Genomic DNA, 25,553 nt, shown 5'->3' with positions numbered 1-25,553 from the left:
GGATAGTCATCATATCTGATTAAAATACTCATTTTGTTACACAAGAATCAGGTACATGTAGCATGGTCCAATTAAGTTATTACAGCAAAGATAAGCTTCAAAATATATATTTTTCTTACAACGGGATCAACAGTACATTTGGCCATAATCAAAGGAAAACGAGCAACAAGGTATGAAGTACTAGGCTTCACCTCCCCACCTCTTCCCAACAGCTGCCACAGGAATACAACAAACAATGTTGACAGTTTCTCTGCATCTGACAAAAGTTGCAGTTCTACATTCTTTATGCTTCACATGAAAAGTCAGCAATGACAGGCAGTGGGTTCCTGTGGATCTACTAATAAACAAGAACAGCTGATTTCAGTTGATTTTAAGAACAATTCCTTTAACATTTATATGAGCTTGATTCTGCAACATGTTTTCCCTTTCCCAAGACAACTCTTCATTGCAAACATTACATGCCAGCAAGGTGGCAGTCAAATCCAAAACTACACTACTTCCATTCTCAGAAATGGTTTAACAGAGGCTTCAATTGCACTTGGATACTGACATGTTAACTCTACTTGCACCTTAAAACACTGGTCAATTTACAGCCACAGGCAACCAGCAGGATTTCCGCTCTTACCATGTTTCTGTAAATGATCAAATGGTATGTCTTTCTTTCTGTTACATTTAAATGGCAATAGTGGCAAAATATCTTCATACATTTTCTCAAGTGCAAACTTGGTGCCATACTACATGTACATTGCTGCAGATTTTGAATGATTATAATGGAGATCAGACAGTACATGTCATCCATGAAGAATTAGATCCTGTGTGACAGATATGAATAGGATAGCAGCCATGCTTGTCATGTTTCCAATCTTACAGTTGTATTGAATGTTGCTTTAATGGGGAAGCAGATGTCTAGATTATCAAATTTTAAAAAAATAGCCATGTGCCAACAATATAGCTACTTCATACTTTGAGCTTTGTCAGTTGAATTGTTACTTACTAAACAAGAAATACCTCTTTTAACAGCAGCACCACATCTGACTGTATGGCAGTCAAATACAAACCTGACCAGCAGTATACACTGCACATAGCTACTTGACAAAATGGCAATGTCGACTGTTGGAGGCTCACTAGCAGGCAAAGATGTTCATGAAAACACATCTTTTGAGCAATATCAAACTATGACCTAAACATTTAGAACTTCATAGATTAGTTCCATAGTTAGTGAAATTAAGTTGTAAAATGCCTCTGACACCAGTTTTAACAGTGGAAAATGATTTCTGACGGTCGCCGCGAAAACCGCGAACATAAAACCACCGCAAACATTTCTGCATTTACAGTACTATAATGTGGTTAGTATTTTCACCCTTTTCGCTACGCAACACATGAACAAGCTCCCAGCATTGAGACAGTTAGGAGCCATCTGGTTTGGAACCTCAGTCCTACTTTTCTAAATCCCTATGTGGTTCAGCAGATAGCTTTTCCTACCAGGGATTTGTAAAGGCATGGCACATATACATTGGAAGAAGCGGTTACCTATGTCTTATTAGCAAATTTTTGTTTGTTCAAGTTTACTGACTGTCCATTTCTCCTGAATATTCAGCATATCACTGCAAGTCCTACCTTTTTTATGCAGTTTTAATCTTATTTCTGTTAAAGTAATTACAAGTTTTCATCAAGCATATGGGCTTGTGCATTTATACTGGCTGATGAAGAAAAATTTTAACACCCCCAAAAATTGCCCTTTCAAACGATGTATCTTATGAACCATGCAACTGGTGATACAAGTAACATGCATATTTGGGCTGTTGCACCTTCCTTATGCATAAGACTCCACACGTATCTCATCATCTGCACAATGTTTCTGATGTCCAATCATGATAACTTGAATAACTCTTCACAATGTATGGCACAATTTTCATTTTCAGCTTAGTGTCTTGCAGATCTATATAAACATGGCTTTTTCGAAAAGAATGTTTTTGTGAGAGGATACATGGATACTAAATTCACTCTGGAAGCCCAAGGATGTAACTATGATGACAGGTAGTATTTATTCAATGTGCTACAATTTAAATTTGAACATATCATTTGAATGACAGCATTTCCAGTTGAAGTCATCTGTCCAATGCAAATTATCATTCACGGAAATATATGCCATTTTTTTCTAGTAGTAGAAGTCTTACTTAGAAACAAAGAAAACAGACACCAAAAGCATTGTGTGGTGGGGAGTGCAAATTTTACTTATAGCCAACCATGTTTAAAAATGCACAGGGTTATTCCTTCTCCAGTTTTGATGTTATTTCTCATCAGATCCAGTTGCTCTTTTGGTGCGTCTTCTGGGAGATCGCCTTGGGGAGTTCTTGTCTGCAAGAAAAACAACAACAAGTAAGTGACAAAGCCATATTTATATATAGTGGTGACATGCAGATGGCCTGCCTACTTCTGCTACATTTTCCATGGCTCTTCAGAACTGCATTGGCAATCTTTACTGTACTAATTTCATGTTATGTTGTTTGCGATTTCGCAGGCACACAAAATTGTCCATAATGTCAAGACTACTCCTGATATGTTCTGTTGGTGTTTCTAATACGAAGAAACACATGTTTGTGGACAAAGATGTTAATGCAGAGCTACAAGCAACACACTCTACAGTAGTGATGACTAAAGGCCCTGGGGGTTTACAGAGGAGTGACTTACTCATCTGGTCCACAGTCTCCTTGGGGATCCAGTCGAAGTCCACATCAGACTGGTTCTGAGTACCCTGCTCAACAACCTGCTTCTTGGCTGGGCGTTTCTTCTGTACAAAGACAAAGAGATACTCATGAGGACATTTGTACATCAGTAGAGTTATTATCTTAAAATGAAACACACGCGAATCATCTAACCACTTTTTGAATTGTTAATCAGTAAAATGACAGCTCATCACAGTTAGAGTCTTGTTTCAGTTGCATATGAAGAAATCACATACAAAAACTCTAAAGAAGAACTTACCCCCATGGATGCCATTAACTGTTGCCCACCAATGATGAGTAGGACCACTGCAGCTGCCAAGAATATGTACAGGAAGAACCTGCAAACAGCAAAGGAATAAAAGATAAATACTCACAATTCATATCAGGCAAAGAACTCTCTACATTTTCAGAATATATTCTTGGGAAAAATATGTAAAGAATTGCAATCTAAATTAGACCACCGAACTTGAATCACTTTATCAGAGATAACCACAACCAGTTTTGACATGTTTGGTCTACACTTTAGGCCAAAAAACAGACAAAAGACTCACATTTCTCCATCCAAGCCCTCATCCAGCTCCACAACACTGATGGTCTCGTTGAAAACAGCATCAAGGAATGGAGTTCCATCCTGTGTGGAACAACAAAGGACAGCAGTAAGTAAATTTTGCAGAGTGAGTTATCAGGCTGCAAACAATATGAATGCCTCTGGCGTTATTGCCAGAAAAGATCAGTCCTGGTTGAAGTGTAAATTCTTCATTGGGCTCAATAAAAATGATGCAACCATTAACAAGATCCACTTACAGTGTCCTTGTAGTTGAGGGCAATGGTCAGACCGAAGGGGCGGCCTGCGAACGGCTCGGCAGCAGTGAACAGGTACTCAAAGGAGGCCTGAGTGTTGGGCTGGACCACGGTGTTGAATGTGAAGGTGGTGAACTGAACAAAAACAACATCAGCACTGGCTATTATAAGGGTGGTTTTGGTAAGTAGAACAAAATGCATAATTCCATATAGATATATACTAGTAATCAAAAGGGGTGTATGTATGGGTGTATTTCATGTGTAGTGAAATCTCACTGTGGACAGCTCACACAAAAGGGATTACTGAGTAGTCACATAAGACATTATACAACAGGATCTTATACCATTCCACAATTCACTACACAATGTTGAATGAATCTAGTCAAACTTAAGAGAAAGTTTTCTACTTTTTCTCTCCATGTTGGCAATCTTAGAATATTTGTGTTTTGACTGCTCTACCCTGAATGAAGGGCAATTTAAGGATAGAACTGAAACAGTGTGTTGAGCTGATGAAGACAGGGTACACAGAGATAAGAGTTGTGCCTTACGTTCTGGATGTAGAAGCTGTAGTCCTGAGGGTACCGGAAAGCTCCCTCCATGCTCTCCACAACAAAATCCTTGTCACCTTTGTTGGTGAAGCCAACCAGAACACGCACCAGCTTAGTAGCTGGGATCTCTGTAGAGAGAAAATTATGCTGTTAATTAGTACAGCAGTACTACACCTTGATTAGCGTGAAGTACCATTTTGTTCACACAGTGACTCCCACACAACAGCGAAATAAAATTATACATCATCTATTCAACTTGGATTTCATGTATATAATATGTTGCCTACATCTACATTTAGCACATTATCAAACTTTTCGGGAGATGTCTGGTTGCTTTCTTCCTCAAGGAAACTGCAAACAATCTAGCTGATAACTTACGCTGGTCCTGCATGGTGTTTGTAGTGGTGAACAGCACAGTGGTGTCAGCATCAGGGGAGGCCTTCAGAGGTTCTTCTTCCTCTTCCTCCTCCTCTTCTTCATCCTGAAACAGTTATTTGTTCTTGTGATGAATCCAATATTTACCGAGTGATGCCTACTATCTCTGATTCAAAGTCAAACACAAAATTTACTATCTTTAGTTTTTTTTTTTAGAGCCGCATCTTTTCGTCCATGAAAATCTGTCTCGTGCAAATAGACAGAACCCGCACTGGCTGTTCAGGTTCAGCCAGTGCGGCTGAACCTGAACATCTACTAGTACTATTGTACAGCCAAATGATTTATGTTGGAACAAGTAAGATTTGTAATGTAATGTTAAAAAATACAAGTACATACCGTTCCAGCTGCAGCTGTTTCTGTACCTCCTGCGTCCTCGTCAGATTCAGTTTCCACTTCAGCCTCGTCCTCATCCTCCTCATCCTCACCCTCTACAACATCCTCAGTCGGTTCCTGTGCCATAGCAACGCCTGGGCCATCTGAACAAGAGAAGTAAAAATATAAGAAGTTTTCAAATGTACTAAGTACTTTCAAGAGAGCGGAGGGATAGGCCCTTTGCCTTGTTAGTAGGCAACAAAATTAAGGCCATGAACAATGGCACTACCATGAATGAACTAGCTATAGCCTCCGTTACAGGCTCTGAACCGGCTTTTTGGGGGGCTAAATAATACTACCGTAAAATTCCTATTTACGTACACACCCCTCCTAACGTACGCACCCCTGATTTGGGGACGATTGCAGACCTGACTCAGTGAGTTGAAACGTTCAGGGGAAAAACCCTCCTAACGTACGCACCCCCTCTCCAGCATTTCGGTGGATAGTTAAGAGGTTGACATGAATGATCATCCTTCCGATGATGTTTACCGACTTCAAGAGTTACTGAGAAAATGTTTCTGGGCAGAAAATATCAAACAATTTAAATATATGTAATTGTATTATTCATTCTTTATTACTGATTTATTGTGTGGTAGCATTCTACACTTCATTTGCTTGAAGATGTACCGTACTGTACATATGCTGATATGTGATTTTTACAAGGAAGAACTCCTCCTAACGTACGCACCCCGACTTTGGCGTCGGCCTGGAGCACCTGCTTGCAACTCGAAAAGTTTTTAAAGTGCGTACGTAAATAGGGATTTTACGGTAGTAACTTTTTGCAGCCAACCCGTAACTATCAGCCAACCCTGTAACCATCTAGCCGGCTGATGGTTAGAGGGTTGGCTGATAGTTACGGGTTGGCTGCAAAAAGTGTATTATTTAGCCCCCCAAAAAGCCAGCTCACAGAGCCTGCAACGGAGGCTAGAATGAACCAACAACAAAATAACACAACTTGACCTCCCACTGGGCTATATGTCCTCTTGGAAAAGGCCAAAATTATGCCAGGGTTTATAATCCTTGACAATATTGATTTATCTATTTGGTGAAATAGAAGGCAAAAGGTAATCCCTGTCAAGGTAATCTAAAAACATGTCAGAAGTTCCATATACTCTAAGGGTTCAAGAAGTGTGTAAGTACTTCAGTACTGCTCTAGGCTGACCAAGGGCAAAACTTGCTACGTGGCAACTGGCGAAGCGTCGGGGGCGGCCTCTATCAACAACTGACGAAGTGCTGAGTAACCTGACAAGTTTCAAGTTATACCCAGGCTAGTACGCAGTTTTCGGCTTCATTCACGAATGTTTTTTTCAAACCATATGTTACAGTTAAATGCCGTCCATGTGGCAAAGTATCCACAAGAAAACTTCAGCACTGTTAACGTTGGAACAGCTGATTGCTGTAAACATTTTGAGAACAGACAATTTCTTTCCAGTTGTTCGTAGCTAATAATCGCCCAATGTAAAAACTTCATCAAAGAAGTGCGAAATGCTAAATGTATGCGTATGCTTTAAAGACCAGTAATCCTGGACAAAACTGCAACTTACTGGAGCATGTAAAGGGACTTTGTACCTGTTCAACTAGCTATTTTTACCCACCCAACCACCTTAGAATACGAGCGAAAAAAGTACCTGCAACGAACACCGATGACGGCAAAGCGATCAAAAACAGCAAAAGTAGTTTCGGTAGAAATGCCATCCTTGTAGTTTGATGAACACCGACCTATCTAAAGGCCGATGGCAACGGATTGTAACGTTGCACTTTTCAGGTGCGTTCGCGCAAGATGGCGTCCAAAGCGGAAGAGGACACGCAAGCGGAAATACAGCTGACCTGTACCCCGGAAGTACAAACGTCTCAATTGGACTGTTCCATTTATTGTGCAAAGTGGATTATTTTGAAATTTAAACATGATTAGTCAGGACGTTATGATGAGACAAAGGAAATGTGTCGTACCATACATAATGTAAAATGATGTAGGGTTTGAAACTGTAGAATAGATTTTTTTGGAAAAGCATCATTCCAAACAAGGAGGTTAACCTCCTTGTTCCAAACCAATGTCCTTGTTCCAAGCAAGGAGGAAGAAGGTTCTAGATTAAACCTCCTTGTTCCAAGCTAACATCTCTGTTCAAACCTTGGTTGAACTTAAAAATGTACATTTGCTCCCTTATCAAAAGTGTCTTATTCCAAATGATCCACAGAAAAAAAAATTCAATAGAATAATAGGTAACGTTACGTTAGCTCACTTTTACCACTTTTTTACCAGTTGCTCATACTATACCAGCAGCTACTTCTTCCATAGACAGATGACAACAATGACAATGAGTGAAGATCTTCTTGTAAATGTATATTTGATAATAATATGAAATTGTCCAGACTGTGACTTCTTTGTATGGTGAGGACAAAAACGCACAATGTCATCAAGTTTTCTTATCTTCAGCAAGCAAACTGTATCTTCACATAGGTGACAGAATTATGGCACATATTGAGGTAACTTTAATGTTAACTCTCTGTGGAAGTACAAATACCTTTACGTATGCATTTTGTCATTAAGAATTGTGCATGCTTTAAAAGTACATCAGCTTGTCTGCCTGGCTCTCCACTTTGTATTGTCTTGTTGCAATTTTCAATAAAGAATAAAGAATAAAGTACAATTTGAAATCTTAATAACGTTATAGGCATAAACTTTTGAAAACTGCTGATTAAGAATCATCATTTCTTCATTTCCGAAGTATAGTCCATGAATGTCCTAGAGTCCATGATGTCGATATACAGGTCTCCCCGAAGATGTTCCACTTCGTGTTGCAGAATTCTGGCTGGCCAGCCTGTCACCTGCCATGCTAAAGGCATCCCGTCTCGGTCAAGGCCTGAGCAAAAGGAAAAAATTTATGTTAAAAGTTTTTCTCAACAACGTTACATCACAAGGGCAGAAAATCAGAAAAGAGGAAATGTGAAATTATGACTTTGTCATTGATATCCATGCTACTCACCTGTGATATTTACACCATAGTACCTGGGTACGTTGGCCTGGTATCCTGGCAGACTCTCACAACCCTCTGGGAACACTACAGTCGAGTAGTCGGTCACCTTCAGTTTGGGGTTAATGAAGATCTTCAGCGGGAACTCCTGCATTTCTCGAATTTTCCTAATTTCCTGCGGCACAAGGTCCAACTGTTTCCTGGTGCACTCCACCACTATGATCTGTAGCCCAACGCCTACCTGAGGCGCACTCAGTCCAACCGCTCCCTTTTTTCTCATCACCTTCACCAACTGGTCCAGCACTTCCTGGGTTTCTTCAGATTTGATATTCTTGTGATCAACGGCTAAGGCCTGACCACGCAAAATTGGATTACCTACAGGTACCACATAATCGTGTGGCGGTTTTGATTGTCTCTTCCTCAGTGAAAAGCGGCCAAGTTTATTAAAAAGCCACGTAAATGTGACAGAGGCCTGGTTTTGGGTGATACTCCAGAAGGTTGGTGCACGTGCACAGGCAGTGGTACAGAAAACACGAGTCAAATTCAACGTGCGTAGAGTTGCGGAAGTTCTCATTGCCAAAGCCATAATGTATTTCACTTGAAAGACTTAATACCGACCCCTTACCACGTTATAGCTGCAATACCTAGCTTCTCTGATTGCAAAGTCGTTTTAGCACATGAGGTTGACATTTTCATTGCTCTTCTGTTGAACTTTGACCTCAATATGTTTTAGCTGTTTAAAGTAGAGAAATGAAAGCCTGTCTTTTTTGTACAACCATTCTAAACAAATGAGCGACTTAAAAGTACTCATCATTGGTTGAAAAACACACAAAGTTCTACAATATTAACTTTGCTATGAGAAGTTGTCTTGATATTAAAGCAAGAGCTGATACGGGACTGAAAGTAATCAGGCACTAGACAAGACCACTACAGGCATCTGATCACCGAGAGAACATTCACCTACCTTTCGCAGCCACGAAAATACACACTGCATAGTACAGGTGTCAGACTTTAGAGTTTTTCCTTGTGGAGGACTGTTTTTCTGCAACCATGCAGTTTTTTCCTATCGAGTCGGGTGCAGTGATGATTGCCCTGGCCGTGTTCGTGGGGTTTGTGATCATGATCTTCATGTTGTCGCCGTTGATCTCACCACGCCCTATGAAGCTGAACGGATCCCATGTCTTGGTGAAGAAACAAACAGTTCATTTAGATGTTACATAACGACGTTATATGTAATATAACGTGTAGATTTTTGCTTGGATGCCCATATAATCAGTGGTACACGTGAACGTCATGACTGCTCTTGCAATCTATAATATATATAGTGCAAAGGCATTGTTAAGATCTGATCATGATCAAGGAGGTTATATGGAGATATATTTAACCTCCTTGATCTGATTTATAATTTGTTATTCCTTTTTTTCTTCACTTTAGGTGACTGGTGGCTCCAGTGGGATAGGGAAGGCGGTTGCTGTGGAAGCTGTTAAGCAGGGAGCCCTTGTCACCATTATAGCAAGAAATGAAGTTAGTGCTGAACCTATTTTTTGAAAAGCAGGAAGGCCTGTCACTTTCATGCATAGGGTTCAGACATCAAAACATGTACAAAGCATAAGAATTTCTTCAGGCATTATGCCTTTATCACCCACCTGATCAGTCAATCATTGATGGCAAGGTGTTCATCGGCAAATAGGGAAGTCAAAATGCATAATGTGCAAATAATTTTGTAATGTGTGGCTGATTTCTCTTTGTTATTCTTGTTGCAGCAAAGACTGTTGCAGGCAAAGAAAGAAATTGAACAACATATGCGGGACAAAGACAGACAGGTGAGGAGACGGTGAAGACCAAGCCAGTCATTCCTATTGGTCCACACAATTTACAGTACCCTTGGGACAAGCCATGATTTTTTTTCTGCAGGGCTAGTTGGATGTGCAGTGATTTAGGCATATTTGTATCACATATTGTTACAGTTACACATTTACTATGTATGTGTTCCTACGATCTATTGACAATGTTTCTGTTGACAAGTTTTTTTGTGGTTTTATTTCAATGACAATGTTTGTGTTGTTGTTACAGAAGGTGCTGTGCATTTCTGTGGACATTTCCAAAGACTTCAGTGCAGTGGAGAAGGCAGTAAAACAGGTACAGCTGCAGGATGTTATTGACTTTAAAGACCCCACCCTTACCCTCACATCAAAACCACAGCTCCCTTGTAGCAATCATATACTGCTGAGACAAGGTCATTCATGAGAAAAGACTTCAAGATTGAAGTTTCAGTTGCTATTGTCGGCATGGCTGTCAACATATTCATGGGGATCAATTGTATTTTCTGTAAATGTGTACAGATATCCTATATCTGGTGTATCGTGGGTTGTCTGTAATCTGGAGCTCTTTGAACATTGCTTTAGGCTATGGAAACCAGTAAAAGGGACCACCTTAGAATGGTTTTTGACATATATGTTTGCAGTATATTCCCATACTTTTTGTTCTCTCAGGCACAAGAGAAGCTGGGCCCAGTAGACATGCTGGTGAACTGTGCTGGAACATCTTTTGCTAGCAGATTTGAAGATATTCCTGTTGATGAATTTAAGGTACAATTTGGAAAAGCAGATTGGCTGTCATGGTCATTAATCACCTGGGTCATTAGATGCTGTCTGGATGAAAGAGTAGTCTTGATGACATGTAAATGGACAATGAAGGGTGGTGAATGTAGAGAACGAAAATTAAGACAAGAAAGTTGACAGAAATAACCACAGAAAAAAAACTGCACCTTGATTTGTCATGTACATAAGAATTTACTCTTTTCAATCTCCTTTAGCAACAAATGGAAGTGAACTACTATGGGAGTATCCATGCCACCAAGGCAGTCATCTCTACCATGAAGTACAGAAGAAGGGGGCGGATTGTACTGGTGTCGTCCCAGGCTGGCCAGATTGGGCTGTACGGCTTCACAGCCTACTCAGCATCGAAGTTCGCCCTCAGGGGGTTCGCTGAAGCACTGCAGATGGAGGTGAAACCATACAATGTCTACCTGACTATCACCTTCCCACCTGACACAGACACACCTGGCTTCCAGACAGAACAAACATTCAAGGTGGGTGACGTTGGTTACAACGTTGTGTTTTTCATTTGGATACAGAGACATTCAATTCTGCTTGTGCCCTCTCTGTAAAACACTAATTTCCAAGTACATGTTAGGGGAGGCAGTTTGATATAGAAACAGGTAGCTACAAAAACATAATAATCTAGCCTCCCCCAACATCTGCTTGAAGATTATTGGTCTGTATTGATTGACTTGTAAAACGTTTGCTTATCTATCACAGCCCAAGGAGACGAAGCTGATCTCAGAGACTGCAGGACTGTACCAGCCTGATTATGTAGCGAAGAGGATCCTCCAGGATGCTTCAGTAAGTTTAGCTCATATCTAAAACTAATGTAGAATAGAATAAAATAGAATAGAATGAATAGAATAGAATAGAATAGAATAGAATCAAACTCAAAGAAAGTAATTTCATTACAATAAATGTAATACTTGTTGAATGTTGAATCCTCCAGGTTGGAACCTTTCTCAGCTACATTGGACTAGATGGTTACCTACTGGCCAGTGCAACATGTGGCATGTCACCTTTGACCTCCATGACTGAAGGCATGCAGCAGGTCAGTTCTACTTCTGATGATAGTCAGCTTTGTCACCCATCTCAGTTATTTTGGATGTCATTTTGGATGTTGCTACATTGCTTAGTGCTGTGTCAGCTCACTACTTAGTGTTGTGCCAGCTCAATTGGTATTTTTGTGTCTGTGACTGCAACTGCTATTACTGGGTGCTTGACACATGCAGACCTGGAAGTTTGCAGACATTGTGAATCAATGTGATATGGTATGCGCAAGAAACTTAAAGATATACTTGTAAGTTGTATCTGTAAGAATGTATTATGCCATATTACATTACAACAGTAACAATCTTGCTTGAGTGATTTCATTTCATTCCTATCCATTTCAAGTGATACTTGTTACTTCTAATTTCAGGTTCTGACCATGGGACTGTTCCGAGTGATTGCGCTTTTCTATTTGGGCAGCTTTGACCGTATGGTGGCACGCTGCGCAGTCGAGAGAGAAAAAGAGATGAAAGAAAAACAAGACAGGGAAAGTAGGGATTAGCACACTGCTACTATATGTTGTAACGTCAACAGAAGCAAGAACAAGGACTTCATGAGTTTAGAAGAGAAGTGGCCTTCCAAGAGAAATAGTTTTAGTACATAGAGCCTGGCTGAATGTTCATGAAATGCTGTCTACGATATTTGTGGTAAATAAAGAACAGGTGAAATGTTTAATCCGTCTTGATCAGTCAATATTGAAGTAGACTGTATTTATTCTGCTTGCCTCATAGTTGGATAGGCAGTTTGACCCATTATTCCTTTTATTGGATTGTGCATAGTTTGTTATTGTACTTAACATTATACAACATTCCTGTACTGTCATAAATGTTGTGATTCAACATTGTAAGACTGTGCCTTCATATGTACCCTCCAGCTAGTTGTATCATATTGTGACCAACACAGTTGAAACAAATGACATAAGAAAAAGACGAATGACCATACAGCAAGTGCATGGATGAGTTTAATTTTGGTGCTCCCCTGTCTCGTGTGTCAACCAGAACATTCTTATTGTCTGTTTGATTTCTATCAATTGTACAGCATATGATTTTGATATCAGGAAAACCTATGTTAAGTTGGCTTGCTTCTGTAGCAACATTTTTTGTCAGGAATACCTCAATCATACAGAATTGTCAGGGGAGAAGGGGTAATCATAGTCTCTGCCTCTGAATGTAAGAAAATATGTTGCTTTCAGGACTATTCATGGACCAACTGTAGCTTAATTTCTTAAGTTATGTGTAATCAAGTGAATCCTTTGTACCAAATGTATCTACAGGAAGAATAGTATGACTTATACGTACTTTTTTATACGTGTAATGTCAACGGTTGATAATGCCCTTATAAGGTGTAATTTGTTTTTCTATTTAGGCAGCAGTATTTTACAATTGAAGTTAGAAATATCTTCCGCCAGTCTCTGACACAATTTTGGAGCTAGATCCAACACTACTGATCATGAATAGAAGCTTGCTATAAAAAGAAATGTATGTTTGTTTATGAATAAAATGTGCTTTACTCGTAAATCTGCTGCATTGTTTATTTCTTATCTAACTGGCAATTTTCTGGTGGTCATGAGGAGATCAAAGGAAATCCACAGATATCTAGATGCAGGCAAAGTCATTTAGGAACTTGTCTAGTTGAACAGGTGTTTTTCTTTTGCATCAATAATGAAATTAAGAAATTTCCTGAATTTGTTACAACAACTTTTTGTGGGTGTTGGAGTTAATCTGTACGGAGCCTGACTGGACTTCTCTGGCTGACATTACGATTTTGCCCCGTGTAGATCTGCTTTAGTTGGAATGACGTAATCATAATGGTAAACACGCAGGAGTCGACCCTACCTTTGTAAATAATGGTATCGTCCATTTATCCCAGCGTTCTGTTGGGCAGGCATGCGCATTGGGACGCGCAGAATTTAAATTTCCAACCGAAGACCAACGGATCGCACGGAAGCTCCTGAACCAAGAGTTGGAGTTCTGTTTACGCCGCCAAACTTTCCGCACTTTGGGAGTGTTTAGCTGGTACTGGTGTTCAGAATGGACCCGTTTACAGAGGTAAGAAACCAGAGAACCACCTATCTTCTTTTTCGATCCAACTCAGAACTTGTATCTGGTGTTTTTGAAGCATAATTTTTCGTTACTGAATGGGGCCGCGGTGGACGTGATGACATGCATGCCTGTTTGAGCCGACGAAGGCAACAAAATATTATCAGATCTTCTCCAAACTCCATGTTCGTAAGTTTAATATAACTATTCTAACCTGCAATCAATTGTGTTTGCATCTGAACCGACAAATTTTGGACAACTAACATTCCCTTTTCAAAGTTGTAGGCAACCCCCCACCCCCATGTCCAAAAATTATGCCCGACAAAAATATTTCAACGGCCATGATCCGGCCCAGTGTTTCTGCAACTGCCAACTCGTCTCCAAATTTTGCCACTTCTTACTTCTATAAGTTCTAACTGTATTTGAAGGTCGATGGACTGGGCCAACCAGACAAAATTAGGTCCCCAAGAATCTGCAGCACTTTCAAAATCTAATACTATACTAGTAGTACAAGTCCTTGGCTGTTTAGGAAATTTTCATATGTTTGTTCACCTTGTCTTCAAGGCAGACAGAAGTGGAAGCTTGGGCATCATCTGACTTAATTGATACCCAAGCTTGTAAATCAAAATTTCCCCCACCTTTATGGAGTAAAGTGACCATCACACATTTGCCAGCAAGTGAGCTTCAGGTTGTCTGTATTTTCTGTTTTGAAATTAGAAACTCCTAGAGCGAACCCGTCAGAGGCGAGAACTGTTGGCCCAAAAGATGGCAGAGAGACCCACGCCGACTCCCCGCAAGCGAATGTTGGAGAGAATGCCACTGAGAGAGACTGAGAATGTACAGGACAATCAGGACGAGGGTAAGTTATCTTTCGGTACAAAGGCAGGGAACAGGTCTCACAGGTTATCTTTTACTTTTAGAAGTAGGGTGTACTTCTAGTTCATTAAATTAGCACATTTAGCAGAAGGTGTGAATCAGTAAATTATCTCAATGGAATCAAATTAGCATTTTTGAAACTGTTCTCTATAGAGTTGACATTTCACACAATAAAGAAAAGCAATTGTTACCTATGCTAGCTTACCCATTGTCCTGTGGAGTGAAATTAACACCTGTTGTAAATTTGTAAGATTGTTTTGAAAATATGCAACCCTCAGTCATTTGTGTGGTCAAAAAATATCCCTGGACTATTATTCTAAATCTTTCATTAATCAACCTATCAGTATCACATTTCTTAATTCAAATGTAATGAAGCAATGTGTGGTGATGCTTACAGACAGTTGCGTCTATGTCCGTTACTTGTCCACCCTTTGATGGAATTTGACAGAAAACAGTCACTTTAAAGATAACAGTATCCTTGCCCTCGGACCACTTGATAACACATGGCCTTGTAAGAATAAACAGCTGCATAGTTAACATTTTGACCACGTTCAGCTCATTTGTATGCGAGTCATGATCATTAAGTGCTACGCCCTTGTTGAATGACTAGTGACTGTGATATCACACATGTGGCAGTCATGTGACCGTTTGAGTTATCATTAGATTAGCCCTCGGGCATAGGGTCAACGTGTGGTTTACTGGTAATCTTACCTACATGCCAAATTTGGATTTGAGTTTGAAATTGTTCACATCACATTTCTTCCATGTGCACATCGACCCATTGGTGAGCAGGCCAGGCCATTTACTAACTAAACTCCAAATTTCAAAATTGCATCCAGTTGATTGAGCAAGTCTTTTGGTGTAATAATACCATACCTCCACATGTTTACATTTTGCAGTGATGAGTCAGGTGTCAGTTACAGGAGGAATGTAAGAACTGTTAGACTGTGTAAACACATGACAGGACATGAGCTCACCCTGATCACACCAGCACCTGCCTCTTTTGCCCTTCCTCTACTGTTGGCATAGAATCAAGACATACCGGTTACGGTATAACAATTAGATCATCAAAGCAACCAGAAATTCCGTAACGTACCATGAGGTTTCTTCAGCCAACTGCATTGTAACCACTTCCTGTACTGCTGGAATTTTACCAATACAAACTAGTTTCATTCTGTACATGATTATGTCCTGGGCATACATGCTATTCTCTGATGAAAGAAAAAAAAAATTGGAAGAAAACAGCAAATTATAAAGATACACAGACGTTAAAGTTGTTGTGTTACAAGTGGCCATTACCTGCATCACATTCTTACTAAATCTTATTCCGAAGTATTACTTCCTCATCAGAGCTTGAAATTCATCTTGAAGAGTAGGTGTACTGGTGCACATAAGCTGAAAATCTAGCTTCACACAAAAGATTCTTGGTGCACGCTGCACAACAAAAAGTAGAATGTCAGCAAAACCTAATCAGAAACCAGCTGCTGCCCCTCTTCAGAGCTTGAATCTTAAAAACTATGGCTAACTTTAAACAAGTAATATAGCAAAGGTTTTATCATTTCTTATGATAAGATGTCAAGAATATGCTGTATACTACTGTGCATGATTAACTTTATATACTAGCCCTACAGCAAATATCAAGGTGTACCCACAGTCAAAAATTAGGTGCACATCTCCAATTTTGGGTGCACAAAAGTGCATATGCACCCAGTATTTCGAGTCCTGCTGTGCCTACAGGCCTAAGACAGTGTGCTAATTTGTTCTTGATTTTCCCCAGATTCCCCAAACAAGAAGCCCCGGGCACACGATGCTGACCAGACAGAGGTCAAGACTGCCGCAGTGGAGAAGTTGCTCGGTAAATCCGGCGGCCACGGTACGACAGGACTGCGTTCACGTATGCAGGAACTAGCCAGTCAGCGCAGGAAATGGGAGCGAGGTGGCACTTCTATCTTGACTGACTATGTCATGTAGCAGTGCTTGTAGCAATTTTTCACCCTGTCATACTGCTTCTTGTAGACTAGAAAAGCTTACTGCAAACTGCTTGTCCAGAGTGCGTGTAGTGACAAATGCAACATGGACAAAGGTCCTATTGTCAGGGGACCAAATCTTAATGTGGTTAGCACTGCAGGCTGAATTGTCCAAGAACATCTTACAGCAAACCATGTATACTGCAAATCTCCTTTAATGAAGACCTGAAATGGCATCTCACTAATGAAGTTATCCCAGTTGGTAGGGTTGGGACCAAACCTGTACAATTCTTCTATCATAACTATTTGTCATGGTGCCATGTGCTTGAATATTCCACAGAGACGGTTTGGAACTATTGTATATTCTGTACTGATGCTTAGTTTTGCCCCCTCAGGTGAGGTGAGTGTAGAGCAGAACACGCCAACTGCACCCAGTTCCGTGGATCAGCCACTGTCCCCCACACCCAAGCCAAGAGCACAGCCTGCATCAGGATCCTCCTCCAGCAGGGGGCGCTTTGCTCACCTGGCTGCAAAGCATAGCAGCTTTGAGGATGACACCCACAACCAGGGATTTGTTGCTATGCACAGGGTAAGAGAAAACAAATACATAATTTATAAAGGATGTATGAGTTAATTTCCAGGTTTAATACAAAAGTCAGAAGTAACTATTTTTAGTATTTTTTACTTAACCTTTTATATCTACTCAAGGGGTTTAAATGTCTACTCAAATTTTTCAGGAGGAAACGAAAAAGCAGGCCCCCAAGGCTCCTGCACAGACCAGTGTCCAGAAACGCCAGGCTCCCTCCGTCCCCAAGGAGGAGCCACAGGGGAAATCAGCCAACACTGGTGGTGGATTCTGGGGAGGCAAGGTATACAAGCATATTTCCAACACAATTTTAACACACACATTTTAATGGTTATGGAATCGCTAAGCTGAAGTGAGTCAATCTTCCGTTTTGTAACCAGTGTTTTTTCCCTTTTAAAGGAGCCCCGTCTGAGTGTCAGTGAGTCAAAGCCTGTTCACAAACCGACTGTGAAGACTATCGAGAACAAGAAGATTGCCCCAGCCCCTGCTAGTGATAAGCCTGCTCCCTCAAGCCCCTTTGTAAGTGGCCGGGCTGCACTGTTTGACAAACAAGCACCAAAGCAAACCCCAACAAAAACTGTCAAGGAGACAAAGCCTCCAGTCAAGGTAAGAACTATTCAGAAAATTTCCCTTGATTTTATGCCATCAATTCCAAGAATAGTTTGCCATCTCCATATTTGTTTTCATGTTATTTTTTTGTGCTTGTCTCCTGCAGATCTCCCATCCCCCTACTAATGACACCAATGGTGAGGTTGTGGAGGAGAAGCCAGTGTCTGTCAGGTTTGCTGCACAATTGTTTGCAGCTCAAGAGGAGAAAGCAAAAAGGTGTGTATATGGCAACAGCTGAGCTGATTTTCACAGTTCTTCAAATGAATAAATCAAACTTTTTTGCAGACAATACTTGTATTACTTATGAATTATCTACTCATAGACCACCTGCCCACTTTTTGGCAGTCCCTTAGTTAATGTTTCCTATTGAAACAAATATCAAGAAGAATATCAAGAAGACTTCATTCTCTCTCATCATGTCACAAATGCAGAATGATCTACAGTTTATAGGAAAGCAGAGTACATATTTTTCCAGTTGATGCACCAGATACTCAATTATTGTGTAAGAATGACATTTGTTTATATATAGAGTCAATTCCATGTCACCGAGAGGGTTTTCAGGTAATATTGCTAGTGAGTTCAAACAATTTTAGATAAAAGACTATTCCAGTCAAAATAGTTCTAAATTGTTCAAACAATCAAGAATGAAAGTTTGAACATGTTTGAACTTATTTATATATGTTGGAACTATTTGGAAAGTAATTGCACAAATATCTCTTTATTTAGAACAATTTTCAAACATCTATGTGATTGTTTCACTGTTCGAACATGTTAGAACAAATTGCATCATTTTTCAAATGGTAGATTTGGGTTATTGCCCCCATAAAAGTAGGTGACTAATCATACTCTATTGTCTGCCTCTGTATATTTTTAGATTTCACTTCTGGACTTTTGTCTTCAGGTGTCTATGCATGGCACCCAGGCCTAATCCCCTTTACTTTGAAGGGATGTGTGAATTGCCCTGTTCCCATCCCACTGACCCAGTTATACCATGTTGTTTTAATGTTGGAACATGTATGAACAAATGATCAACCTATGTTCCAACAGTTTCGAAAATAATACAAATAACATGTGCAATGTTAGAAATTTGTCTAACATGTTGGAACACAGCAGAAACTATTTAGAACATCACATGAATGTTGGAAATTGTTCTAAACAGTCACTTATCTTCCTTAGATTGTTACAAAGGTTTTACAAATGTTAGAACAAAAGGCAACAAACACCCTCTCGGTAATGTGGAATCGACTCTAAGTGTGTACAAAATGGGCAGGCTTTTTTACAGCAACGACCTTTCCTTTTTCACATAACAGGGAAGCTAAAAACACATGGTTGGTCCAAAAAGAGAAGCTGAAGCAGCCTGCAAAGCCTGCTGGGAATGGCAGGTTTGGAGACAGGACACCTGCAAAGGAGCCTGTGAAAGAGACTCCAGTTGAGCAGAGTAGGTATTCCTGATGGAGCTTTCTTTTGTATTGTACAAAATGCTGGCACAGAAAAGTGATCACAACATTTTACAGAAAAAAAACATGTATAGATTTATCAGATCTCCTAGATGTTCTAGTTTGAATTTTGTTTGTCCAGTGTGCATGGATGAAAGCAAAGATCTTGTTTAGTTATCAGAACAGAAAATACTGTGTGGAGCACCATCTAGGAGTCATACATAAACCATTGTAGTACATGTAGTACAAATATGGTCATTGTCATGGGTGCCGTTACACAATACAGGTTACGGAGGAGAACGGTGCATACATATCTAAGTCTCATGACATTCATTGTTTATACAGGTACTTCTGCCAAAAAGGGTGGTCCAGCCACCAAGTCAGTGCATGACCGTCTGAGAGAGGCTGCCCAGAACAGGCATCGGGAAAACGACCCGGCAGCACAGATGAAGAAAGAGAGAGAGGCAGAACTGTCCCAGCTCAAGAACCGCTGGGAGAAATGGGGAGTCAAGAAGGACGAGCCCAGCGAGGTAGGGATTGTTGTTCTGAACCTTCTGTACTAATAATAAATTTACTATTACCATTTCTACTGGATCTGCTCTACAACTTGTACAAGGGGACAAAAGTGACTGTGGAATGTGTAAAGCTTTTCTTTGTGAACACATTATAAGTATCTGCAATCCAGTCCATGTAAACATTTTGCATGTTGTCTGCAGGAGAGCTCAGCTGCCCCCAAGACCGAGTCTGCAGCTCCCTGTTTCACACCATGGGACAAACCTAAGCAGAGACAACAGAAACCTGAACCTGAGAGTGAGGATGACTCAGATGAAGAGGACATGTCAGGTACACTCCTATTACATATAACTTTGTGACATTGAAAAATAAATAAGTAGCAATAGATGTGCAGCTGTCCATTTTAGTCTACACTGTTCAAATTTTTTTACGGCATTTGGTAACATAGGGCGTTGGAACTTTCTATCAAATTTGTTGCTAATTGTATGATGACACGTCTATGTATGTTAAACACTGATATTCAATGACTGCTTCTTAGGTGTTGAAGAAAGCAGTGACAAGACAAAAGAACCAGAGGTGCCCAGTGCAGAGGAGGAGGAGGAGGTAAATATTTGTTCCTATGTCACAATGTAGGTTACATAATTGGTTGTTCACATCAATTTGCATCATTTGCAGTTGGGCAAGGCAATAGAATATGAATAACCTAATGTCATGTTGGATGTCCTCTACAGGACGAGGATGAGGAAGATGAGGAGAGTAACACGACTAAAGCTTTAGATGACCTGCTGGATGAGGTGATAGATTCTCCCCCAGTGAAGGACCCTACCCCACCCCGCAAACAGGAACCCCGCAAACAGGAACCCCGCAAACAGGAAAAAGCAAAGGTTGGTTCAAACAGCTAGTAGTAGTACACTCTGGAAATGCCTGTCCAAACAGCTGGCTTTTGCCTTTTTATATTTGCAAGCAGCAACGAATTGGTGGTTGTGAAAAGGTTGCATGGACTAGATTCTTTATCAATGTTATTTCTCAAATTTCTATTCTAAGGACGATGTGTCAAGTTCCAAGGGGAAGGAACAAGTTACAGCTAACAGAGAACTGGATTCAACTGACTTTTCACCAGTGTAGTAAATATAGCAGTATAAAATTTTCACCCATTCTTACAGAAGGTGGCCTTTGCTGCTGAGTCGACAACTCCCAAGATCCCTAAGTCCAGTTCAGCAGAGAGTGTGGTGCCCTCTTATGTTGAGGAGGTGGAGGAACGACCACTTATGTACAGTTTGGAGTGTTACCGGTCCATGCGCAAGTCCAAGTCAAGGTTTGTATTCAGGCATTTGTTTCAAACCTCATGTTATTTCGTAAACCATTGAGTTTAGCATATACAGCATTATCAAATGATACAAAGCTACTCCCCCAGCAGTTGTAGCCAGAAGAACAGATACAATGTGCAGCACATGGAGATGGGCCATGGCTAACTACAACTTGCATGTTGGTTGAGAAAGTGAAAATAGGAATGATTCTGTTACCGTTTTATCAGAGAGTCTTTTGCATTGCTTCTGAGGACACCAATAGATAGATAGCTACCCTTGTCTTCCAGGCCTAATGGTGTCAAAACCATTGTGCGGAACCACAAGCCTGCCAGTGTCACCAGTGATGATGACAACGCTGCTCCTAGTCCGGAGGTCCCAGTCAGGCCCAGTCGCAGGGTACCCATCAAGGACAAGGTCAAACATCTCATGGAGCAGGTGATTACATCAGCATTCATGAACAACAATCTGTGGTCTATTGAAATATTCTGCAGGTTGAAGAATATAAACAACTAGGCAGAACTGAAGGAGTTCAGAGGGGTTTTTTGCTTCCCTTCAGTCCAATTGCTTACAGTGGTATATAGATGTAGAGATATGCATGTTACTGTATTCCCTGCCATGTATGCCTTGTAATTGTACTGACCCCGAGTATCCTTTTCTGATCAGGTGGCCTCACAGCAGACCATCGTCCACCAGGCCAGCCAGGCGCTGAATGTCTGTCGTGATGCGGAACACGGAAAGGGCTCCGCAGAGGAGGTGGAGGCTGAAAGATTGCTGCTAATAGCAACTCAGCGGCGTCTGGCTCTATTGGCAGAAACCCAGGTATATTGTACTTGAATGTCTTTGATTGCTCGTTTTAGTTCCCCTACTTAGAACTAACATCAGCAATTGAATTCTTTACCAATGTTGTTCAAGATACCATGCAAAACTTGTAGCCAATATTCTTTCAAATTTATGGATTTATGTGGATTTGTCTTATCTGGCAGCGCCTGAAGAACTTGGGCCCTGATGGTGAGAGGGAGGCTATGGAAGAAGCCAAGCCATGCAGGGGGACCCTGACCATCACCGACATCAAGCTCCCCTTGAAGGGCGAGTTCCTCTTCTCCCTGAAGGAGGGAAACGTCCCCGGAGACGACTTCTTCTTCTGTCTGATCTACAACGGCCCCGAGAAGGTCATCCCCACCATGATGCTCAGTACGGCCGACAAGATCGCCGGGGACAGCCTGTGGTTCACCAACCACATCGTCCTCAACGACATCAACAGTAACTTTGACGTCAAGATCGAGGTGTACAACATGCGCATGAAGCGGCTCAAGCCTGACAGCCAACAGAAGTCTGCCCTGGGGAGTCTGCTCGGCATGCCCTCCCCCAAGCTGAAGAACCTGGCACCAAAGAAGATTTTCACCAACATCATGGGGAAGGACTCCTCCATGAGTCCCCTGCTGCGAAGCCTGGGTGGTCCCAGCACTGTTCGTAACAGCAATTTTGTCCTGATGGGGGAGACTCACATCAGACTGTGTGACGTCCGCAAGACCCAGTTCACCTTGGACAAGGTTCCGTTCCTGTCACCCCTGCAGGGCCATGTCCAGGTGCGCATCCACTGCCACATGGACAGTGGTGTGGAGGAGAGGGGCTTCCTCACCATGTTTCAGGTCAGTTCCCAATTCCTGTAAACTTCCAGAATATTGTTTGTTAGGTTTTGACTTGTTTAGTCATGAATGTTTTTTCTTTACATCATCTTCGTGACTTGTGTCTTGCTACCTTGTCCTATTCCTAAATAGCTCTAGGTAGGTCTTCTAATTTTGCTTTACACACTTGCCTAATGTAACCCTCTTTTATTTCAGGATGTGGGAGGATTTGGTTCCTGGCACCGTCGCTGGTGTGTCCTGTCCAACTGGCGGTTGGCGTACTGGACATACCCTGACGATGAGAGGAGGAAGGACCCCATCGGAGTCATCGATGTGGGCCAGTGTATCACCAAAAACATCACCACTGTGTCCAGGTGAGCTGGGATTAGAAAGAGAACTGATGATCCTTTTAATGTAAAGCTTCACATGGCATGCAAGAATATGAATGAGAGACTATTGCAAAGCAACATAAGGTTCAAGTGGCTGTTGTGTCCAGGTCCAGACCGTCCAGTCATACTAACGATTGTTTTTTTGCAGAGAGTGGTGTGCCCGCCCCAACACCATCGAGATCCTGTGTTCACGGTCGGTGAAGGATGATGACAAGGACACCATTGTGGACACTGTGGACTGGAAGAACAAGAAAGTCACCACCAAGTAAGATTACTCTGGCATTGTTGTTAGGGTCTGTTTGTTAATAGAACTCTATGGTTGTTTGAATAAGTGGGGCAAGTAACATTAAGACACCATGTGTCTTGGGTTTTTAAATCTTTCAAGTTTCAACAAACACATGTAGCATTGTTGGCATATCTTAGTGAAATGTCTTTATTGAAGGTTCGTTTTACTGTTTCTTAGGCACTGGATATCAGCAGACACCAAGGAGGAGCGAATCCAGTGGATAGCACAGCTGAACAAGGCTCTCACCAATCTGCGCATGTGGTCCGCCAGAAACTAACAAACTTGAAGCCATTTTTATTCTGTGATATCAGTATCACTATGTAATCATGCCCTTGTAAAGCAACATTGTAATGGCATTATTCCTATCTGTCCTGTCCATTTCTTCATGCTGTACTTGAAAGATACTCACTGTATACAATTGCTATCATCAATAGTATCATAGAGGGTCAAATGAGATTATAGATAGTCCTGCCTACCACTTTATACCATTTATAACTGCAGTCAACCTGGGGGTTATAATGGATAAATGGAACAACTGGTATCACTATGGAGCTAGTGTCAATTTGAGAAATCTCTAACAATAGTTATTCATACAAAAATGACTGAGGGATTTGTATGATTTACACTGTAACATACAAACTTTCCTTGCAACAGTGACCTGTGGGGAAAGGTGTTTAGACTGGGTAGGAAAAGTGTCACTGGCATGTGTCAAGCTACTTATTTCAACCCCTTCTTGTACATAGACTCTGTATTATTTACTATACTATTATCATCATTCACTTCAAATTCATATGCATAAAAAAAGGGATGCCAATGTAATATGTAGTAGACAAACATATATTGTGTACTTACAGCTAATCATGCCCTTAAACCGTTGCAATATGTAATCAATATAATTGAGGACAAGGTGGCTGGGGTATCAGTTTGGTGGTTTGTGAACAAATCACGAGAAACTGTTCTGAAAGAATGTATTTTAGGAAAAAAATGCTCCTTTGGGAAAATGGGTGTGATTGGACGGTATCAAAAAGCCACGTGGTATTTGATTTGTCAAGAAGACATTTTGATTTTTATACTTAGTATCGTTTTAAAGATATGTATTCCATGTATAGTGCTAGATTTTCAGTTACTTGTATCATCATACACACAGCAAAGATAAAGTTACATTAGCCAAACACCCAGCCACTTCTCTTGCTAATGATATTTTTTTTCCATTCATGTTTTATTTATCTGTAGTCACATCACAATGCTCCTTTCTTTGTATTCTTATATTCTAACCATTTATTGCAGTATTACAGTCCTGATAATGGCAGAGGTAGACATGTATCATGACAATAGATCAGGGTTAGGGGCTGTGGTAATTTTAGAGTTAAAGATAAATGTTTTCTTACATGCAATCTTTAGGTTTTCAAGTAATTTTGACACTGATGAAGGTTTGCAGATCTGTTAATGTCTGTACAGTAACACGACAATCCAGTATAGCTGGAAGGAAGATAATGTGCTAGTCTAGCGGTGCGGTAGTAGCCACAGCTGTTTTCTGGTCCTAACTGACACATTCCAATCAGAACAGGAGTTTGTTGGTCAAGGAAAAGCCCAGAAGCTGAGACTGACTTTGTATATATGCATCCTTCATAAGTACAGGGAATTGTATAGCTACCTGTGTCCACTGTGACCTTTACTTAACAATCGCTCAATATTCGGTATAGGGTTCTCCACTCAAAGTGACTTATTTAGTTTTAAATTGCATTCTTTAAAATAAACATCTATAATATAAAGGAGCTCGCTGATCTGTTCTTGTGACCTCCATGTGCACTTTTTCTATTTAAGGCCTGGCTCCAATTGCCTGTTCATTAGAATGGTCTATAAACCATCCCCTTGGCATACATGAAATAGTGAAATACATGCATGTATAAGTACTTAATGCATGGCTATGTTTCTGTAAATACCTTCATTGAGGAATAGTTTTGCACAACCTGTTGATCATATAGGGCATGGAGTTACAATAAAGATTCTTTCCTTCCGATGATTCAAATTAATAGCAGGACAACTCCAACTAGCCTGAATTCAATCAAGCCTCCTGTGACCGAGAAACCCCCGGACAGCTGGAGTTTGCGTTATACAGACTAAACTCCAACCTGCTCTGTGTAGACCTGTCCCTGGTGCTGAATGGTTACTAATACAGCCAACCTCTATGGTATGATAGTGTAGACCTGTCCTTGGTTCTGAATGGAACCTAGATTAACTACCGGCAAGCTTCACCGCTGATACCAAAAGGAAAGGTAGAAATACCTGGAGTCCAGTGAGATAGGGGCTTTACAATAAACATTCAATCGTAGCCATGACAATAGTTTTTATTGCCTACATTGTTGCAATTGGTTTTATTTTGCCCCATAGCTCACTCACAAGTTGAAGTTGC

General features: G+C 40.8%; 4 protein-coding genes across 6 annotated transcripts; 2 read left to right on the top strand and 2 right to left on the bottom strand.

The window, feature by feature from the left end:
* Positions 1–654: 654 nt before the first annotated feature.
* Positions 655–6,699, bottom strand: LOC136439271 (translocon-associated protein subunit alpha-like). Its single transcript, XM_066434591.1, has 9 exons — positions 6,511–6,699; positions 4,847–4,986; positions 4,454–4,556; positions 4,076–4,203; positions 3,531–3,662; positions 3,278–3,357; positions 2,986–3,064; positions 2,692–2,791; positions 655–2,358 (listed from the first exon to the last, which is right to left on the bottom strand). Exons 1-9 carry the CDS (start codon positions 6,575–6,577, stop codon positions 2,291–2,293), a joined length of 897 nt encoding a protein of 298 aa, XP_066290688.1. The 5' UTR covers positions 6,578–6,699; the 3' UTR covers positions 655–2,290.
* A 503-nt stretch (positions 6,700–7,202) lies between these two features.
* On the bottom strand, positions 7,203–8,594 carry LOC136439272 (peptide deformylase, mitochondrial-like). Its single transcript, XM_066434592.1, has 2 exons — positions 7,867–8,594; positions 7,203–7,743 (listed from the first exon to the last, which is right to left on the bottom strand). Exons 1-2 carry the CDS (start codon positions 8,438–8,440, stop codon positions 7,589–7,591), a joined length of 729 nt encoding a protein of 242 aa, XP_066290689.1. The 5' UTR covers positions 8,441–8,594; the 3' UTR covers positions 7,203–7,588.
* Positions 8,595–8,774: 180 nt separating this feature from the next.
* LOC136439270 (3-dehydrosphinganine reductase-like) lies at positions 8,775–13,024 on the top strand. Its single transcript, XM_066434590.1, has 9 exons — positions 8,775–9,039; positions 9,289–9,378; positions 9,618–9,677; positions 9,928–9,993; positions 10,347–10,442; positions 10,670–10,945; positions 11,175–11,258; positions 11,407–11,508; positions 11,878–13,024. The coding sequence occupies exons 1-9, from the start codon at positions 8,905–8,907 to the stop codon at positions 12,007–12,009; spliced, it is 1,041 nt and encodes a 346-aa protein (XP_066290687.1). The 5' UTR covers positions 8,775–8,904; the 3' UTR covers positions 12,010–13,024.
* A 380-nt stretch (positions 13,025–13,404) lies between these two features.
* On the top strand, positions 13,405–24,915 carry LOC136439257 (anillin-like). Of its 3 annotated transcripts, none has more exons than XM_066434563.1 (19): positions 13,405–13,555; positions 14,264–14,405; positions 16,200–16,295; positions 16,785–16,978; positions 17,127–17,258; positions 17,375–17,581; positions 17,691–17,800; positions 18,895–19,022; positions 19,366–19,550; positions 19,737–19,863; positions 20,072–20,136; positions 20,265–20,417; positions 20,697–20,848; positions 21,128–21,275; positions 21,504–21,659; positions 21,824–22,489; positions 22,682–22,839; positions 23,003–23,119; positions 23,318–24,915. In XM_066434563.1, exons 1-19 carry the CDS (start codon positions 13,538–13,540, stop codon positions 23,415–23,417), a joined length of 3,054 nt encoding a protein of 1,017 aa, XP_066290660.1. In that variant the 5' UTR covers positions 13,405–13,537; the 3' UTR covers positions 23,418–24,915. The 3 variants fall into 3 exon arrangements, with proteins under 3 accessions (XP_066290660.1, XP_066290659.1, XP_066290658.1); XM_066434562.1 differs by having other exon boundaries at positions 16,200–16,358; positions 20,271–20,417; XM_066434561.1 differs by having other exon boundaries at positions 16,200–16,358.
* Positions 24,916–25,553: the final 638 nt, after the last annotated feature.

Source organism: Branchiostoma lanceolatum, chromosome 7, assembly GCF_035083965.1.
Source record: "Branchiostoma lanceolatum isolate klBraLanc5 chromosome 7, klBraLanc5.hap2, whole genome shotgun sequence".
In the NCBI taxonomy this organism is placed as follows: Eukaryota; Metazoa; Chordata; class Leptocardii; order Amphioxiformes; family Branchiostomatidae; genus Branchiostoma; species Branchiostoma lanceolatum.
This window is presented reverse-complemented; position numbering and strand designations above follow the sequence as displayed.

Coding starts and splice junctions, on each gene's coding strand:
- LOC136439271 (XM_066434591.1), bottom strand. CDS start 6,577: ATGGCATTTCTACCGAAACTACTTTTGCTGTTTTTGATCGCTTTGCCG. Junction 4,557..4,846: donor AAACAGCTGCAGCTGGAACG/GTATGTACTTGT, acceptor TAACTGTTTCAG/GATGAAGAAGAGGAGGAGGA. Junction 3,065..3,277: donor GAGGGCTTGGATGGAGAAAT/GTGAGTCTTTTG, acceptor TGCTGTTTGCAG/GTTCTTCCTGTACATATTCT.
- LOC136439272 (XM_066434592.1), bottom strand. CDS start 8,440: ATGGCTTTGGCAATGAGAACTTCCGCAACTCTACGCACGTTGAATTTG. Junction 7,744..7,866: donor CTATGGTGTAAATATCACAG/GTGAGTAGCATG, acceptor CCTTTTGCTCAG/GCCTTGACCGAGACGGGATG.
- LOC136439270 (XM_066434590.1), top strand. CDS start 8,905: ATGCAGTTTTTTCCTATCGAGTCGGGTGCAGTGATGATTGCCCTGGCC. Junction 9,678..9,927: donor TGCGGGACAAAGACAGACAG/GTGAGGAGACGG, acceptor TTGTTGTTACAG/AAGGTGCTGTGCATTTCTGT. Junction 9,994..10,346: donor TGGAGAAGGCAGTAAAACAG/GTACAGCTGCAG, acceptor TTGTTCTCTCAG/GCACAAGAGAAGCTGGGCCC.
- LOC136439257 (XM_066434561.1), top strand. Junction 20,137..20,264: donor GTGCAGAGGAGGAGGAGGAG/GTAAATATTTGT, acceptor TGTCCTCTACAG/GACGAGGATGAGGAAGATGA. Junction 20,418..20,696: donor GCAAACAGGAAAAAGCAAAG/GTTGGTTCAAAC, acceptor CCATTCTTACAG/AAGGTGGCCTTTGCTGCTGA.